The sequence below is a fragment of the Heliangelus exortis genome, chromosome W (assembly GCF_036169615.1).
Source record: "Heliangelus exortis chromosome W, bHelExo1.hap1, whole genome shotgun sequence".
Taxonomy (NCBI): Eukaryota; Metazoa; Chordata; class Aves; order Apodiformes; family Trochilidae; genus Heliangelus; species Heliangelus exortis.
In genome coordinates this window covers 12,225,276-12,244,803 of record NC_092453.1, presented here as the reverse complement: position 1 = coordinate 12,244,803, position 19,528 = coordinate 12,225,276, and the positions used below count along the sequence as shown (strand labels likewise).

Sequence of the window (19,528 nt, the reverse complement as noted above, 5' to 3'; positions counted from 1 at the left end):
AGCTGCCTGACCCACACTGCTTAAAATAGTCTGGGGGAAGTATCATTTATATGATTTGCTGCCATCTTTTCATTTAATGGCTGCACAGGGTTTTTCTTATCATTTTAGTTCCTGTTACATTATTTAGGGAGTCCTAAATGTTCAGGTCAGAGGTGGTTTGCTGTAGATGCAGCTTGGGTTAAGCTTGAGCCAGGTTGTTCTTCTCCATCTGTCCCAGCTGGCAGCTTCTCTGGACAAAATAGTGTAGGCAGCAGGTGCCAGGACGGTGCCCGCCCCGCCTGTGCCCAGCTGGGGCTGGCCCAGATGCACATGCCCGGGTTCGGTAGGGTGTGGTTCCGGAGCGGATTCCAGAGCCTGGCGGATCGAAGTTAGCTCCCTGATACTGACCCGAACCAACACTAGCTCGACTGACTCTGTTCGCAAACCGAGCTCGCGCCCACGGCGAGATTCGTCTCACGCAACATCTGGTGGAGAATGCGGGCAGCAATTTCGGTCTAAACCGTCTCCCCGAGCGTTTCGTCCGAAAGTGACCCTTCTCCACAGACCGTTCGATACCCCGAAAGATTCGGGTAAGAGAAACCTTTTCTTCTCTTCGACATCGACATCAGTAAAACCGATGATGGGATCCTATGCAAGCAAACCTACCGGCACCGCCGTTGCCGAGCAGATTGTAGCCCAGGCGGAAAGGCAGGAACCCCTCCGCTACCCGGGTCCTGAGACCGCCTGGGACCTCTGGGGGGAGGTGTATAATCTGCTGGCAAGTCTCCACTATAAGGAGACCAACGGCGACATTATTGGTGTGGACAACACCTGGCGAGTCGTTTGCAATCTATTAGCTGTTATGAAAGCCGAAATAGAAGTGGCAATTGCCACCGCCGCGGCTCCATTTCAAAAGACCAAGGCATTTCCCCCGAAGGAAATGCCTGCTGCGACCCCCTCGGCACCCCCCTTCGAGGGGGAGGAGCCCGAGAGAGCGCCAACCGTGACCCCCTCGGCACCACCCTCCGAGGGGGGGGAGCCCGAGAGAACGCCGGCCGTGACCCCGTTGGCGCCACCCCTGGAGGAAGTCGAAACACCGGAAAATGATGGGGCGGAAACCGCGGCTTGCAGCACCTCCGGCTGCCGCGGAGAGTTACCCCCGCCGCCGCCCCCGGCCCCACGGAAGGCTGCAGAGAAAAAAGCAGCCCCTCAACCAAAGTGGCTGTACGTGCGGCTGGGCTTCCCCAACCTCAGCCTCACCCTGGTGCACTTCGCCATCATCTGGCTCGGCCTTTATCTGTGCCAGGCTTTCGGCGCCTTCTCCCCCAAGAGCCTGCAGGCTTCGCAGGTGATGCCCTTGGCCCTCAGCTTCTGCAGCTTCGTCGTCTTCACCAACCTCTCCCTGCAGACCAGTACCACCGGCTCTGAACAACGAGGCACCACGCAGCTAAGATTTTTGCGTATTTGTCATCTTTTCCCCATAAAAATTTAAAAAAAAAAAAAAAAAAAAAAAAAAAAGGGGGGGGGAAATGTAGGCAGCAGGTGCCCGGACGGTGCCCGCCCCGCCTGTGCCCAGCTGGGGCTGGCCCAGATGCGCATGCCCGGGTTCGGTAGGGTGTGGTTCCGGAGCGGATTCCAGAGCCTGGCGGATCGAAGTTAGCTCCTGATACTAACCCGAACCAACACTAGCTCGACTGACTCTGTTCGCGAACCGAGCTCGCGCCCACGGCGAGATTCGTCTCACGCAACAATATAGAGTATCTAAAAGAGACAATACAGACAGCAGCCTGGAAAATCTTGGAATATTTTGGCTTGGAAGGGACCTTAAAGCTGAGCTGCCATGGCCAGGGACACCTCCCACCAGCCCTGGTTGCTCCAAGCCCCATCCACCACTGCCAGGGAAGTGAATTAAATGAACCTCTCCTTCCAGAAGTCCTTTTTACCACTCAGATAACACCATCCAAGCACTTCTTAACCCTGCACTTGTTGAAATCACCTTAATTCATTTGGTCTCTAAGGTGTTTCAGCTCTCAGATCATTCTTGTAGCTCTTTGCTGAAGCAGAATGTGTGGACAACTGCACCAAAAATAATTTTGCCCAGGATTTTTTTTTTTTTTTCCACAGAATGTCCTGTGTTTAAAAAACCCTGCTGTAACTAGTTACAGTTGTGCTTGTACACTAAAAAATTATTTTTTCTCCATTTTCCCTGCTGCATCACTTCCCAAACATCTCTTAAATTGAGTATTCACCTTTTCCAGCCCCTCCTTCCCAAATCCAGGGCCACCTTCCTGTAAGTATTAAGTACATCTCTGCTTTTCAGCTGCTCAGCAGCCCAGGCTGGCAATATTTCCCTGGCAGGAAAAAAAAGAAAAGCTTGAGGTTGATGGCAGGCAAGTTGATGCATCACCAACCAGCAACTCATTTGTAAAGCTCTCAGCTCCTCAGTGCCTGAATTAATATTTCCCATCAGCTGGAGGAATAGACATTTCAACCCTTGTTGCAGGAGCCTGTTGGAATTATATAGCCAGAGGTAGAGTGGAAAACAGGGATCTGTCAGGAAAAAGTTGGCCAGGTCAGCCAGGCAGATGCTGAGCTTTGGCTGGGACTCAGCACTGCGAGCCCAATTCTTTATGAGGAAGGAGCTGGCAGGCTGGGATAAATCCATCTGTGCCATACAGGTTTTCCTGATGATTATAGTCACAGCAAGTGGGAGATTAAAGGGACTTTTAAAGCAGAAAAAAAAGCTCCTTGAGGCAGAAACATTTGGTTTATTTCAAGCTAGGGGTGCCAGACCTTCTCATTGATGCCTCCTGAGCAATCTTTGTCACACCATGAATAGTTCTCTAAGGACTGAAGTATATTTTGCACAAGGAATCTAACCCAGGTTATCAGTATAAAATGAGGTAGAAATTAAAATCTGCAGGACAGGCAGAGCCTTAATGGGAAATGGAAGTGCTAAAGGGCAGTTGGATGAAGCCTTTGGCAACCTGCTCTGGTGGGAAGTAGCCTTGGCCATGCAGGGGGTTTGGATCTTGATCTTTAAGGTCCCTTCCAAAGCATTCTGTGATCCTATGAAATGTTTTTTTTCTTTAAAAGCAGGATCTAAAGACAGTTTTCTCCCTCCCCTCTTTGTGACCAAAAAAAAAGAGGTGCATTGGTGCCACTCAGCCCTGTGCTGTGTCTGATGAGTGTTGTGCAAGGTGCTTTAATAAATAAACCCAAGGAAATTGTGGCAGATCCTTGTTTATTTCTGCCCAATTTTGGAACAAATGCCTGCATTCAAGGAGCTGTAGGGAGCCTGCTGATGGGCTCTTTAAAAGTCTTACTAATAGGTCTCTCAAACCTGGGAAGAAGAGAACAGATGAGTTTGTTTTCCCTCTCCTTAGGGGCCCTCTGAAGTGCCACCTGGATTAGCTGTGAGCAGATTCTAAACTCCTCTTACAAGCTGCACTCTTTTTTTTTTTTTTTTGCTTTCCCAGAAGAGAAATATTTGATGTAACCTTTGCTGCCTTGGCCACTCAGGGCAATATTTCCAATTTCTTTTTCCTCTGCTTCCCTTTCCAGTGCCCAGCGCGACGCCTCAGAACGTCTCCTTGGAAGTGGTGAACTCCAGGGTAAGTCCTACCCCAGCAATCCTGGGTATTTGTCTTGATATTCCTGCTTTTTGTACCTTTTGCCTATACAAGGAGACCCAATCTACCCCTTGCAGAAGGTTAAAAGAAGCCCTGAACACCCCCCTCAAAAAAAAAAAAAAAAAATGCTGTAGAGAGAAGCAGTGATCTCTCCGGAGAGGCTTTGGCAGCTGTGGGATCACTTGAGTGGAGGTGAACAAGCAGAAACTGGTCCCTGATTGCAGATTAACATCTGCAATAAACCTAACTGCACTTTGATTAAATGGAACAATCTCAGGGAATAATGAGGAGCAGAGCTGGTCCTGGGGGAGAGGAGAAGGAATATTTTAGTGGGAGGTTGTTGTACGTGCCACGTGGGGCTGTTCTCCTCTTGCTTGTTCTAAAAAATACCTTTTTTTTTCCTGAAAGATGCATTTTTTTCTCTTGAATCTGGTATTTTCCTTCTTTAAAAACGTATTGCTGATTAAGGGAGTGATAATATCTCATAATGTTTTCCATAACATTTGTTAATTATGTGATTATTCTTCTTATGTGATCTTTCTGAATACATTCTGATTTTTTTGGTGATTATTTCTCCTCTTTTCATCCATTCCTGCCATTTAGTACAACTGCATGGGCTCTTGTTTTGTAGCTCTTCTCACTGATAGTTCCCTTTGGACCCAGAAAACCCTCAGACTTCCCAGCAGGAAAGAAAGGCACCCAAAAAGCCCACCAGTAGCATCACATCAGGATGTCCCCTTGGATCTTTGTAGCTTTCTTTTTGTACAGTCACCTAGGGTAGGAACCCCAAGCAGGACAATGATAAACTGCAGTTTAAGGACCTTTTTTTTAATCCCTGATCTGCTGATCTGCTGGGAACACCTGTCAGTATGATTTTTTTCTTCCTCTGCTCATTTTCATGACATCAAATGTATATTGTGATTTTCCTTCATTTTTTTAGTGCACCCAGCTCCAGTTACTCTTCAACTCCCCCTTCCCAAAGGGCACTGATGTCTTGGCATATCTTGTTCCAACCCTTGGTGCTTCTTTTCTCCTTCCTTACTCTGATGATAAAATGTCAGAGAGCTCATGGTTTGTGACCTTTCCGTGGTGGTCATTTAGATTTAAAAGAGAAAAGAGCAAACAAAAGATACTCCTGCTGCCCTCAGATGTGGAATTGTGTTCTTGGGACATCCAGATAGAGGTGGTTGGTAGGGATGGAGTAAGAGAGGATGGGCTGGGTGTAAATCTCACCTCTCCACCATCAGCTGTGCTCATCAGGATGTTCCTCAGCACAGATGTTGGAAATTTTGGTGGGATATTGATTTGGAGATGGAGAGGAGCAGTTGCAGCTCTCAGGCTGGCACCATATTTGATGTAATAACTGTCTAAAGGTTATTTTCAGTGTGTCTGCATGAACTGGGGAGCTTTATCAGAAGGAAAAAGAGATGTGGAACCATTTGGGGACTCTTTTGGGACGTGGGAAAATCCATATGCACCTAAAAATAAAGATGCACCCCCTGAATTCAAAGCTCAAAATTCAAAAAATTCAAAATATTTAGGTCATTTGGAACAACAGAGAAATGAACTAGACTTAAGGCATTAAAAAATAAATATTTCCAGCAGATTTAGCTTCAAAGACCACGTCCCAAAAGGTCTTGGGTGCAAGTCCAAGTGGTTGAGGCACCTCTGAGCTGGGTGACCTTTCCCATCCTTGTGAAAGGCTCCAACAACCCAGAATATTGTATTTCCCCAGCCTCTTTTAAATCCCATTCCTGCTTTTCTTCTGGCTTGGCAGCAGTCAGAATTAATTTGATGCAACCCTTCTAATTCACCAACTGATTAAAGCCAAGCAAATAATAAAATGTAGCAGTATGTAAATAACCCAGGGTTGGAGCAGAAGTGCAGAGCAGGGCTTGGCTCTTTGCAGAATTGTTAAAAATTTTAGCTGGGGTTTAATAAGATTTCTCTCTCCATGCTATTTTTCTGGGGTGCTGGCAGATCTATGAATTTAATAAGAGAGCAGAGATGGCCAAGTTAATAGGAGATGCTTGATATGAATTACTATTATCATGATTATTGCTTAATATTGATGGTGGTGTGTGACTGGAGAGCTGGCTCAGCTCAGGATGGATAAGAGGGAGGATTGCCACAGAAATCCAGCTCCTAAAAAAGAGTTTTCAGTGTAAAACACAGTGTTCAACCTGCACTTGGGTGACCCCAACCCCAGGCTTGGGGCTGGGAAGTGCCCAGAGGAAAGGAGCTGGGGTGACAGAAGAAGAGCCAGGGGGTGCCCAGGTGGCCAAGAAGGCCACCAGCATCCTGGCTGGTGTCAGAACTGGTGTTTCATTGTCTGCTGAATATCCAAATATAATGGAAAACTCAGCTTCAAGGACCTTATAAGCAGATACAGAAGAAAAAAGAAAGAAAAATAAATTTTAAAGCAGAAGGACTGAAGCCAAACAAAAAGCAGGGACTCCTCCACCATTCCTGGAGAAGTTTGGGAGGTTCTGCAGGTGTGAATCCATATTTTGGCTGTTCTCTATATCCCATGTCAAAATAAATGGTATTTTTCTAAAGAGGGCTTTAAACACTCAGGTGGGAATTGTCACGGGTCAGAAGTTTCAAATTTGGAGGTCTCTATGTTGCTCTTTTAGATCCTAAGCTAAATGTGCATTTTAGATCCTAAGCTAAATCTGAATTTTAGATCCTAAACTACCCTAGGGTTGGCCCAGATGATCCTTGAGGTCTCTTCCAACCTGATATTTGATAATTCTAACCAGAAGCTCTGATTTAGAGGCTGTAAAACAACAAAAACAACAAAATAACCAAAAAATGAAGAGAAATTGTGTGTCAGGTTGTAGAGAGGGAGGTGTGAAGAGTTCTTTGGTTCTCTCTACTACCTCTTCTGTTCCTTCTCCTTTACCTATTTCCATTCTTTTTCCTTTTCCCACTTCCCTCCCCACTTCTTTTCCCAGTCCATTCCCAATTCCATTCCCCAATCCTATTCCCCTATTCCTTCCCCTTCCATATTCTGGGTTTTAGCCTCCCAGTCCCCCTGCAATCCCAAGCTGTGCTCCCAAACTCCATCTCTGCTTTTCTCTGATCCTGGGAAACTTTTCCTTGGGGGATTGATGCCCCTTGCACAAGAGTCCTGGCAGGGGGTTTGGGGACAAGTGGCTGATGTCCCCATCATTCCTGGAAGGCTTCCAAATCTCTGGAGATGTGGTGCTGAGGGCCATGGGGCAGTGGTGGCCTTGGCAGGGCTGGGTTAAAGGTTGGATTTGATGATCTCCAAGGTTTTTTCCTTGCTTCTGTGACTCCTCAGGAGTTAAATCTGTCACCAAGCTGGAGAACATTTAGCAGGCTCCCAATCAAAGCCATCTCCAAACTCTTTGGCAGTCTGTAGGACAAAAAATTTATGATTTTTAGGCTGTCAAAGCAAAACCTGATTAAGATTCTTTTCCTCCCTCTCCATAATTGGTCCCTGCATTGATTTCTTTTATAAGATGCAGACCTGGGACTTGCCTTGGGACTCTGTGACAGACATGAGGTGTGCAGGAGCCAGATGTTCTACTTCAAAAAAAAAAAAAGTCCTTTTTTTTTTTTTTTTTTTTATTGGTTTGTTTCTTCCTTGCTTGACATCTGGGTCTGGAGGCAGCTTTGCCCTGCCTGGGAGATTCCAGCACAGCCAAAGAGATGAAGCATCCTGTCAGGCTGCATTTAGCTCAGCTGCTTAAAATTTGCCCTAATTGCTCCTCACCAGACCTGAAATGCATCCTAAACCTTCAGAGGAATCCTTGCTGAGCTGTACCTCATCCCTGCTGGAGGCTGAGGAAGGCTTGGACCCTTTTTTATGAAATAATATCCAGAGCAAATGCTGCTTTTAAAGCTGGGGAGATAGATTTTCAGCAGCTTTCATCACATGTGGGTGAAATGGGAAATATTGGATATTATGGATAAGCAGAGTTTAGGATGCTCAGGTTGGACATTAGGAACCTTTTTGGGTTTTAACCACACCTTGGAACAGGGTTCCTGGAGGAGGCTGTGGATGCCCCAAGCCTGGCAGTGGTGGAGAAGAGGTTTTAAGTTTGGATCAGGCCTGAAGTTGGATGAGATGATTGCTGGAGGTCCCTTCCAGCTGAAAATAATGCAAATTCTACTCTGGTTCTCATTCTACTCTCTTTCTATTTCTGCTTCTGCTTTATTTCTGCTTTTACCCTATTTTTAATTCTACTCTAGTTCTAATTCTACTCTAATTCTGCTCTCTTCCTACTTTTTTCTGACTCTACCCTCTATTAATTCTAATCTAATTGTATTCTATTTTTATCAAAACTGTCTAAGCAAGCAGCTGGCTGGGTGGGAATCCCACCCAAGACAGAGGAGGTGTCTCCCACCCAACTGATGGAGCTGCTGGGGACTTTCTCTGGGCCTCCTCCCAACCTCCCAGCTCAGGTCCCCAAAGCTCCAACCCCATCCTTCAGCTCCAGTTTTGTTGGGTGCCAAATTTTCCAGCCATGGACTCGTTGGGAGCAGAACCCATCCTGGACCCCAAGGCCCAGCACTTGGTCAGCTTGCTGGTAGGAGCAGTTAAAGCCATTTTAAAGACAGAATAAGTGAGGCTCTAGAAGCTTTTTCCAAGTGTGATATCCTGGGAAAATCACTGCTGGATGAGGTGTTTATGTGTAGTGAAACATCTCCAAGAATGGCACCAGCAGGGATGGGGACTCCAGGAGCATCACAAGGTCCAGGAGAACCTTGGAAGAAATGGTTCCTCAGGATAACCCTGAGCTTGATTTCGGGAATTGTTGGATTGTATCTTCGTGGCCAGGCTGGAGGAGCAGCAGGGTGGTTGAGCTGGGTGTAGTTATGGTGTTTGTAAAGTGTGAGCAACGTGGTTGTTTCTTTTAATTAGGAGTTGTAAAGCAAAGTGTGGAGATTGAAGCTTTCAGATGGGCCCAAATGTTGTGGCTGTAGGAAAAGATGGGAATTGTGACTGGGTTCCTCCTAAAGGAATTGATAGATTAAAAAAACCCCAAAAAGCAAACTCTGTCACTGCTGCATAGAGATGCAGCCTCCAGAAACAATGTGTGTAACCTTTAAATATGTTACCTATGGGCAAGGCTGAAGAGAGAGAGAGGCCTTTTTAACCTTTAAATCTATTACTTAGAGGAAAAAAGTGCAACAAGCCTTGAGCTTAACCTTTAAAAGGAGAAAATTTGCTGCTAGCTTGTAGCCCAATACCTCTGGCTTCTCCCTTTTAATGATGTGCATCCCTCAGAGGTGTTTGGGGAAATAACCCTTGAACTAATCCTGCTGGGAGAGGGGTGGGAAGCAAGAAAGCTTTTTAATTGTGCACTTCCAAGTGCATCACACTTTGAAGGAGATTATTTGAGGAGCTTCTTCCCCTTGAATAGCAGGGTGAATTTTTTTTTTTTTTTTTTTTTTTTTTTTTTTTTTTGTGGCTCTTTTAAAGGTCTCGCCCACCCCTGACCCCTCGCTGCTGAGTCTGGGGAAAGCCTCAAAGGTTCTGGTGTCAGACCCAGACAGCTTCATTATGTTCTGGGATTTGATTAAACCTTGTTCAAGGTGATGAATGCTCTGGCCACCTTTCCATTTAAGAGAAATTTAGGGCTGCTATTAAGCCACTTCATGCAGCCAGGCAACACATGGAGTCAGAGCTCTGGGCACTTATTTCTTAATGATAAAGACTCAGCAGGTTCTGAACTGAGTAGCATGAGAGGTTTACCCAGAGACCAATAAAGCAAATTAATGAGCTATGACACTGATTAGTAGAGCTAGATGGTCCTGGGTATCACTGTGAGAAATTAAAAAAAAGCCAGGGAAGGAGAAAGACAAGGTCAGGAGGGATGGGCTGCTCTGACTTTCTCCTAGGTGCCTCCATCCCAAAGCCAAGTGGAAGAAGCTGCTGGGATTGGGTTTTCCATGCTCTGGACAAGAGGATTTCTACTTATCTTTGAGAGGAAGCAAAGCTACCAGGTGAAAGCACCAATATCCCTTCCAAGGTGGAAAAAAACCCAAAAAGCTCTCAAGTGAAACCTGGCAGAGGGATTTTAATGGTATCAAAGCCATCCAGGCTACTGGAAAAGATTCTAAATATTCTTCCTAGAAGCCTGAGAGCAGGAAAATAGCATTAAAGTTGCCATTTAGCATGGATTTAGGCAGCTGTCCCTGCCATGAGGCAGCCCAAGGCATCCATCCAGGTGATGCTGGACCAGCCCTGGGGCAGCTGCACTCCCAGCCATCCCACTGAGCAGTGTTATTAATTATTCAGGGTTATTATACATTATATTTCCTCACATGCAACTTTTGGACCTAGGAGGAAGCTGGTTTGCAAGCTAAGAGTGCACAGCATCTTTATTTTTTATTTTAGGGGGTTATATTTTAATGATAAATCCGTGGAGTAGATGGAGCGGAGAGTTGCGGAATGAAGAAGGCACTAAATATTAGGGAAAAAAACCCCAAAAATGTATGCCAAAGATTAGAGTTAACTTCTAGGTTGGACTAGATGACCTTTAAAGGTCCTTTCCAAGCCATTCTGCAGTCCTGTGATTAATAGCAAAAAAAAAAAAAAAAAAAAAGTTTCAGGATACTACAAAAAGGAACCCGGCGGTTTTCCTTAGATGCCAAAAATCAATTTGAATTTTTATCAATAAAAATAGCTTATCAATAAAAATAGAGCTTATCAATAAAAATAGAGTTTATTAATAAAGATAGAGGTTTCACCTGTGGTAAGGGACTGCATACAGCTATTTTCATGCAGTTGTATGTGGCTGAAAACTCTCCCTTAGGCATAAGACATATACAGGGCAGTGGGTCTGGTCACAGTAAATTTGGGTTTTAGCTTGAAATGGATGCAGCAGTATTTAGGTTTTTATTTCTTTTATGAGGCTTCTAATAATCCCAAGAGGTGAAAAGTTGATTTTGGCTTCAGGCTGGTGCTAAAAAGTCATTTTTACCTGTGGGTGCTTGGCCATCACAGGCTCCATCCAAAGTGAAAAGAGAGGATTTAATACATGGTAAAGCTGCTTTTCCAGCTGGAAAAAGTCTTTTTGACCTGCAATATTTCCTGGGAGCCACTGAATGATGGGGTTCTTCCAGCTCTAATATTTACAGGGTCAGTAAAACTCCAGCCTTGAGCAGGGTTTGCCCATTTCTTGGTGTTGTAAAACGTTCACTTAGCTGGTAACTGCTTGGGCTGGGAAAAAAAAAAAAAAAAAAAAGGAAAAAAAAATGATACCTGAGAAAAATAATGAGAAAGGAGCAGAAAAAGTGTTAGCTGAGAAAAATAGTGAGGCAATAAAGAGTTTTCAGGCTTTCCTGGCCACTCTCCAGTCTGTCTCAGGCTCCTCCAGGGGTGTGAAGTTGTCAGCTCTGGTTCTGCTCTTGGCTCCACAGAGGTGCAGGAGGCTTCAGATCCCCCCAGGTGAAATTTTGGCTTCAGGAGGGTCTCTGTCTTGTCAGAAATCCTTCAAACCCCACGAGTAGGTTGGCAGGGATGCCCCTGTCCCTGCCAGGAGAGGTGTGGGGATGCTGCTCATCATTGGGGTGTTTTAATATTTCCTTTTCCTCAAGAGATCCTTCTCCTTTTGCAATTAGGCCCTCAGACTGACAAAAGAATTCCTCATCAGAACAACCAAAGCAGTGCAAATCGGTGCCTAAATAGATTTCTTCTTCATTTGATGGGTTGGGGGTAAACAGTTTTATTCCTTTATAAATCTGTGCCTTGAAAACTACTGGCATGATGCTAGTCCTGCCATGCAGAACATGGATTTTTGGGGATCAGGGCCTTGAAAGGTCCCTTCCCACCCAAACCATTCAGTGGTTCTGTAAGTTCAGAACTTGGGTTGTGTTTTAATCCCAGCTGGTTTTGGAGAAACATCTTAATTCCATGGACTGGTTCCATCTCTTTATGGCAGTGCCCTGATTTCTTTTCCCAAAACTGGGAGGCTGAGAAGGTCCTCTTGAATTTGGAAATTATGTAAAATCTTGACAATATTTTGTTGGTTTTTTCTGACCCCTGTTACAATTTGAATTAGAATGGTGTTAGCCTACAGAGTGCTAATAATATTAATAATCATAGTAAAAAATTTATTTATATTTACCACCCTCTGAGGAGTGGTTCACTCTTCCTAGCACAGCCCTGGGGTTGGCACCATCTTTTTGTGATATTTCAGAGCCTCTGGACCAGAGATATTGACTGGTAGGAAGTGTCCCCAACCAAGTTGTCACCATTAAGGAGCCTCCATCCTTGCCCAGTAAGAAGCAGATAAATCCTAGGTGACTTTAGAGGGAATTTCCATCAACCTTTAAATTGGGAATCATGAAGGAACAGGGGTTTTGTTCTGATTTCTTGAGTGATTTGGAGGAAATGAGAGGTTTGTGAGCAGGCAGGGAGAGAAATTACTCTTCCTAAGTGTAAATCATTTGCTCATCTTAAATTCTCCTTGGATCTGGTTTAATTTTGCAGCACTGGGAGGTTTTGATTCCACTTTGGGGTTTTGTTGTTTAGCCCTCTGTGCTCTAATGCCTTTTCTGGAATTGTTTTGAGCGAGGAACATCTTGCAATTAAATAATAATGAAAAAAAAAAAAAAAAGGTTGTGAAAGAGAGTAACAGAACTCTTCCAGCTGAAGGGAGAATTAAAAATGAGCATCCTCTTGCTTTTGGCATCCAATGCTGCTCCAGCTTTAGGGCAGGAAATTCAGGCTGAGAATTTCTGAGGTCACAGAGATTCTGAGAATTTCTTTGGGAGGGTCACAGCTTGATGTGCTCTTTTTTGGAATGATCTGAGGGTGTTGTGCCCACTTGGAGAGCCAAGGGAAATGACTGCAAGCTGGAAGGTTAAGAAACAGGAATTAAAGGGCCCCAAACTGCTGGATGGGTGCTCTCAGTGGTGGTGTCAGTGAAACAGGAACCTCCCTGAAACTCTGGAAATGTATTTCAGAAGGAGGGCATCCCCCCCAAAAAAGTTGTTAGCCTTTAATTTAGGGGATTTCAGAATTCCTTTTCCTTTCCTCTCTTGCCAAGCCCTAGAAAAGCAGCCTCAGGTTGCTCAGCCTCTCCTTCCCTAAGCAGATTTTCACCTTCCAAGTGGGAGAATGAAGAAATCCCATTTTTTTATGGTATTATTCAGCCCAATGGAATAGGATCCCTCAGCTCCATGCTCTCCCCATCCCCTTCCAGCTTTGCAGTCCTGGCTGGACAGGATTGCTTTATTCTTTCCAGAACAGAAGCTCCCAAAGCATTTTTTCCTGTCCTCACCATCCCATCCTGCAGCCAGCATCACCCCAAGAGCTCCTTGGGCAGTTGGGGTGCTGATGGTTTTGTGGTCCCCATGGCAGTGCTGAGCTAAAGGTTGGAGCTGGAAAGCTTCAAGCTCTTTCCCAACCCCCCCAAAAATCTCTAATTGAGCATCAGAAGAGCTTTGAGAGCTTCCCAGCATCCCAGGGTGTTCTCCTCTGCTAGGTTGTTGCTCATTCAATCAACAAATAAACAGAAGAAGAAATAATTAGGGGTATTTCAGATGTAATATAGAATTTCTTACCCTAATTTAGAGGGCAAGGTTTTCCTTTCATCCCTGTTTGCTTAAAAATCAAAACTGGTGGTCAGGGCTGAATTGCCCTCCCTTCCCATGCTACTTTTATAGGAGGCCCTGTGGGGTTTTTTTCTGGAAAGGGGAACGCATAACGTGCAAATTAATATCATTTTTTTATATATAATCACATCTGTTTATGGAGATTTCTTTGGCTAAAGCCCAGGAAGTAAAATTGGTGGCCTTGAGTGACCTTGTTTAAAATAAAAATAATGCAGTCTCTTATTCAGCAGGACTGTGGGAGAAATGAGTATAATCTTCTAAAATCTTTATTTAGGGGAAGAAATCCTGAATTATTTCAATTTGATGGTGTAATCTAGCAGGCAGCTTTTGATAAACTCCCCCAGAAGGGTCAACTTTCCCTTCAAAAACTTGGTACCTCCCTTCAAAGAGATGTCCAGAACATCTCACCCTCTGGACCTGGATCCTTTTTGGGTCAGGGGGAAGGGATGCACTTGGACTTTTTGAGGCTTTTCAATACTTGAAGGGGGTTTAGGAGAAGGATGGGGACAGTTTTTAGCAGAGCCTGGAGTGATAGGACAAGGGCTGATGGGTTTTAGTTAAAGACATTCAGACTAAATATAAAAATGTTTTATGCTGAGGGTGGTGAGATGCTGGTCCAGGTTGCCCAGAGAGGTGGGAGATGCCTCATCCCTGGAACCATTCCAGGTCATTCCAGGGCTCTGAGTAACCTGATCCAGTTGGAGATATCCCAGGGGTTGGACTGGATGGCCCTGAAAGGTCCCTTCCCACCCAAACCATTTGGTGATTCCATGATTCTTTGAAATTAAGGGTTGGGTACCACTGGTAGCAGTGGTAAATCTGGAGCCCAGGCTTTTTTCCAAGGCATTTTTTCTGGAACCAAGGCACTTTGCCCATTTCAGCTGTCTGCCAAGAGGGAAAAGCCAGAGCAGCATTCCCAGTATCCTTGGAGAACTTTGGAGAAGACCTAAAGACAGAAAATATCAAACTTCAGCAGCAGTTTCTGAGCAGGCTTAAGGACACAGGGCTCCAATTTTCAGAGAATAGTTTGGGTTGGAAGGGAGCTGAAAAAATATCCATTCCCAAGCCCTTTCCATGGGCAGGGACACCTCCCAGCAGCCCCATCCAACCTCTCCTGAGACACTGCCAGGGATGGAGCATCCACAGCTTCTCTGGGAAACCTGGGACAGGACACAGCCAAGAATCTTAAATATTCAGATGAATCATTTTCCTGTGAGTCTGATTCTGTCTGCAGATGTCTTTAAGTGAAATTATTCCAGAAAATATCCCTAACTCCCTCCTTCCATCTCACACATCCAATTTGATGACCTTTGAGGTCCTTCCAACCCTTCCAGTCTGGAATTCTTTTCTCAGGAGAGGGCTTTTTTCCCAGCTGCTCAAGTGATGACCTTGGTTGTCACCTTGATGTGACACCTGCCTTTAATTCCTCTTGAATGGGGTGGCCAGGACTCCTTCAGTGGCACACTTAGGGACTTCCAACACTTTTCCTGCTCAGCTCCAGGGTGCCCTGCTCTGGCTAAATATCTCCCCCCCATTAATTCCCTATTGATTTTGGCATTCCAGAGGAGAAATGTAATTAGGGAGAGTTGTTATGCAGAGGTTTTGGGCTTCTGTCTGCTGGCAGAAGCTCTGTGCTTTATGGCTCTATTTCCAGCCCACTTTCCCTACCAGGTTTTGTGATTATGTTACAGCTTTGTTTTGCTGGTCCAGTAGAAAACAAGGAGGAAAAATGTTCTCTCCTTCCCCCTTGGCTGCTCGTGTGGAATTCTGAGGTTCTCAGCTGGAATTTGGGCTGATTCAGCTGTTTTGAGCAATTTTAGAAAGATGGTGACAAGCATCTCTTGTCTGGGGCTGGGCTCTTGGCTGGGGCGATGGAGCTGGCTCCTTCCCCTCCCCTTTTGGTAAGGAATTAATTGTTGGGTGGTAGAAGCTCAATAATTTGATTTGGTTTTGCAGGCAAAAAAAAAAAAAAAAAAAAAGCACATCCCATATACCAGGATAAAATGAGGGATATTTGATACACCCAAGGGTGGTGAGAGAGCTGGCAGAAGAGCTCGCCAAGCCTCTCTCTGTCATCTCCCAACAGTCCTGGCTCACTGGGGACATCCCCAGATGATTGGAAGTTGGCGAATGTCACGCCAATCCACAAAAAGGGCCGGAAGGAGAACCTGGAAAACTCCAGGCCTGTCAGCCTGACCTCAGTGCCTGGCAGGGTTATGGAACAGCTCATCCTCAGTGTAATCACCCAGCTCCTGCAGGATGGGCAAGGGATCAGACCCAGCCAGCACGGGGTTAGGAAGGGCAGGTCCTGTCTGACCAACCTGAGCTCCTTTTATCATCAGGTGACTGCCTGGGGGATGAGGGGAAGGCTGTGGATGTGCTCTACCTGGACTTCAGGAAAGCTTTGGACACCATTCCCATAGGATTTATGACTTTGGGGCTTATCCACTAAATAAAAAGGACTCAGGGTAAATGGGCTGAGTAAAAAAAAGGAGTTCTGTCTAATGCACACTGTTCTTGGCTCAAGGTCTGTTCAAAAATCCTCTTTGGAGCCATTTTTGAGCACTCTGCTGGTCACCAGTGCATGAGTCCAACCCAGCCTGATAGAGGTAGAAGGACTGAAAGCCTGTGAGCAAAATTAGAAAGAGGAAAAGCCATCAAACACTCAAGTGAGCAGTCATTCCAGCTTGTGGTTTATTTATTTATTGGAAAGCCACAATTATCCACCCTCTGCAACACGTGGGCTTGTGTAAAATCCCTGCTGACAGTTTGGTGAATCATCTCTGCTCAGGGGTTTTATGCATCTGGATTTCATTTCCAGCCAGCAGCCCCTGCTCATGTTAACAATCTGCTGATGAGAAACAAATAATCCACTTTACAAGGTTTTAATTTTTCATTTTGGGGCCTAAATGCAGTCGTGATGAGAGACACCAGAGACGTGGTGTGTGTAACCTTAGCTCAGTGGCATAAAATGAGCTGAAAAGGGATGGAGAGGCAGTGATCTCTGCAGGTAAGAACCTCCTCTCCAGGCTGTAATTATTTCTTGCTCTTTTGTCTGCCTTCAGTGAAGCACAGAAGGGGAAGAGCATGCCTGGGCTTTGCTGCTGGTTCTCAAGTAGGCATTAATGAATGGCAGCACATATCCTGCTCCCTAGGCTGCCTTTGAACAAGGCTGGGGGCTGCCAGGAAGTTTGCATTTCTTTCAGAAGCAGCTCTTGAGCCACTGGAACTCCTGAGTAGATTTGCTTTTAAATAACTCCACTGCACCTCTGCTAGATTTCCCAGATTTCCCAGGTTTTTTATGACATGCTATATACCTTGCTGGAGGTCCTGGGCCATAAATGAGAACCTCTGTGGGTTTGCTTCAAGTAGGTTTCCTTCTGCAGCTGGTGTAGAATATGGAATACAGGTTGTATTTTCCTGAGCTGGCCTTGAAAACACCCTTAGGTGCCCTGATAAATTGGTTTCTATCAGCAGACACCAAATGAAGTCATCTGGTAAATATTGATCTGTTGGGGCTTTTTTGACATGAAGACCACAGCACCAGCCGGTTAATTAACACAGGGAAAATAAGAGGAGGGATAGATGTGTCCTTAGCTTTTCCCATGTGATTGCAATGCAATTACTGGAGCTTGATGGAGCAGCTCTGTTAATTAAAGGCATCCTGCTGATCTTTATGGCCTCTTTTGGACCCTTTCTGGGTGTTGAAATCCCCATCAGGATACTAAAGAACCTACAGAGCAGCAGTGATACAGAACTCTCTGGAGATGGTGATGGAGCCAAGAGCAAATTGTTATGCTCAGCACTCAAAAGCAGCTCTGGGAGCCAAGTTTTATCCCCACAGCAGTCTGGTTGATAGGAAGGGTGTTAACAACCATTGAGGGAAACACGGAAAGCTTTGGGTTTTGTCAGGAAGAGCGCAACGGACAACAGGCAGATGAATATCATCCAAGTATTGCCCATTGGGCTCTTCCTGACAAATGGTGCCCACCCAGGGACACCACCCTGAGCCCACTGCCACCCCCCACGACACGGACGATGGCGCTGAGCATCTCACTGCCCTGGATCATGGCCCGTGCCCATTGCAGGCCACACGGGCGACGAAGGTGCCAAGGAGGACGCCGAGCACCATCAGCCCCATGGCCAGCAAGACACTTAGCTGGGGGGAAGGCTGTGGATCTACCTGGACTTCAGCAAGGCCTTTGACACCATCTCCCATAGGATTCTCCTGGAAAAGCTGCCAGCCCATGGATCAGGCAGGAGCACTCTGTGCTGGGTTAGGAACTGGCTGGAGGGCCGGGCCCAGAGAGTGGTGCTGAACGGGGCTGCATCAAAATGGCGGCCGGTCACTAGTGGTGTCTCCCAGGGATCAGTGTTGGGCCCAGTGCTGTTTAATATCTTTAGTGAGGATTTAGATGAGGGGATTGAGTCCATCAGCAGCAAATTCACAGCTGACACTAAGCTGGGGGGAGTGTGGATCAGCTGGAAGGCAGGAGGGCTCTGCAGAGGGACCTGGAGAGACTGGAGAGTTGGGCTGATCCCAAGGGGATGAGGTTCAAGATTCCAAGGGCCGGGTCCTGCCCTTTGGCCACAAGAACCCCCTGGGGAGCTCCAGGCTGGGCAGAGAGTGGCAGAAAGGGAGCTGGGAGTCTGGATTGCCAGGAAGCTGAAGAGGAGGCAGCAGTGTGCCCAGGTGGCCAAGAAGGCCAATGGCATCCTGGGCTGGCTCAGGAACAGCGTGGCCAGCAGGTCCAGGGAAGGGATTCTGCCCCTGTGCTCAGCCCTGGGGAGGCCACAGCTTGAGTCCTGTGTCCAGTTCTGGGCCCCTCAGCTCAGCTGAGGAAGGAGCTTGAGGTGCTGGAGCAGGTCCAGAGAAGAGCAAGGAGGCTGGGAAGGGATCCAGCAGAATTCCTGTGAGGAAGGGCTGAGGGAGCTGGGGGTGTTGAGGCTGGAGAAGAGGAGGCTCAGGGGAGACCTCATCACTCTCTCCAACTCCCTGAAAGGAGGTTGGAGCCAGGGGGGGGTTGGGCTCTTTTCCCAGGCAACTCTCAGCAAGACAAGAGGGCACAAGAGGTCTCAAGTTGTGCCAGGGGAGGTTTAGGTTGCACATGAGAAAGAATTTGTGATCAGACCTTGGAATGGGCTGCCCAGGGAAGGGGTGGATTCTCCAGCCCTGGAGATATTTCCAAAGAGCCTGGATGTGGCACTCAGTGCCATGGGCTGGGAACCACGGGGGGAGTGGATCAAGGCTTGGACTTGATGAGCTCTGAGGTCCCTTCCAACCCAGACGATTCTGTGATTCTGTGATTCTATGGTATTTCCCATACTCAAATGATGGGAAAAGGTTGGGTAGGGCAAGGCAAAACGTGGTTTATTCTCTTGATGTTGTGGTGCTGGAATTGCCAGCATTAAAGAGAATTTTTCCATTTGGCTTTTAAAAGCAGAAAATTGTCATCTGTGGTCATAATAATGAAATAAATGAGGAATCAACTTGGCAGGGAGATTTTTTTGGCAATTTTGGTGAGGGAATTTCTGAGTTGCCTCAACCTGGCTGTTGGGGAGGAGGTGGTGGGAATTTGTCCCTTGGGGTAACCAAGTCTTCTGGTGAATTAGCAGAGTTTTGGGTCCTGGTTTCTCCTCCAAAATAAATGTTGGGAGGAGTCCTCTGGTCCCAGCTGTGTATTTGCTGAGTTTGGGTTTAATTTCCCCCTCCTCAGCCTCTTTTCCCCCTCTCCCTGTTGTCCTGGGAAGGTGTTTAAGTGCTGGGGTTTTCCCAATAGTTGGGTGGGATGTTGGAGTGTCATGTGGGATATCAGCACAGCTCCTCCTGTGCCCGTAAAACCTGATTTTATTATTTGAAGACAGGCAACTAAAGTACCTGCAAGGTCTTTAAGGGAAATTTACCCAGGAATAAGGTTTATTTTAAGAGCTGTCTTTAGGTTTCTTTAGTGTTATTGTGGGGGGAAAGTGAGGGATGAAACTTTATGTGCTTCTCATTTGTGGAGGGAGATGTAGAGGTTTATAAAGTTCTTTCTGAAAAGGAGTCAGGGGTGTACTGAAAGTGAGGGAGGGATGGATGGGGGGATGGAGGGAGGGAAGAATGGGTGGAGGGATGGATGGATGGAGGGATGGGTGGATGGAGGAATGGATGGAGGGAGGGATGGAGGGATGAAGGGATATATGGAGGGATGGATGGATGGATGGATGGATGGATGGATGGATGGATGCCACGAGCTGCATTTCATAACCTTAAATTCATTACCAGCTGGATTTGTTCTTAGGAAACAGGTTTTGTTAGAGGGCTTGTGGGATAGTCTTAA

At 46.2% G+C, this 19,528-nt stretch overlaps 1 protein-coding gene across 1 annotated transcript in view; it reads left to right on the top strand.

The window, feature by feature from the left end:
• Positions 1 to 19,528, top strand: part of LOC139789247 (netrin receptor DCC-like) — a 97,084-nt gene that overhangs the window by 33,674 nt on the left and 43,882 nt on the right. Inside the window, exon 6 of the mRNA XM_071729748.1 lies at positions 3,544 to 3,593. Within this exon, the coding sequence (XP_071585849.1) occupies positions 3,544 to 3,593 (50 nt within the window). The remainder of the gene's footprint in view (positions 1 to 3,543; positions 3,594 to 19,528) is intronic.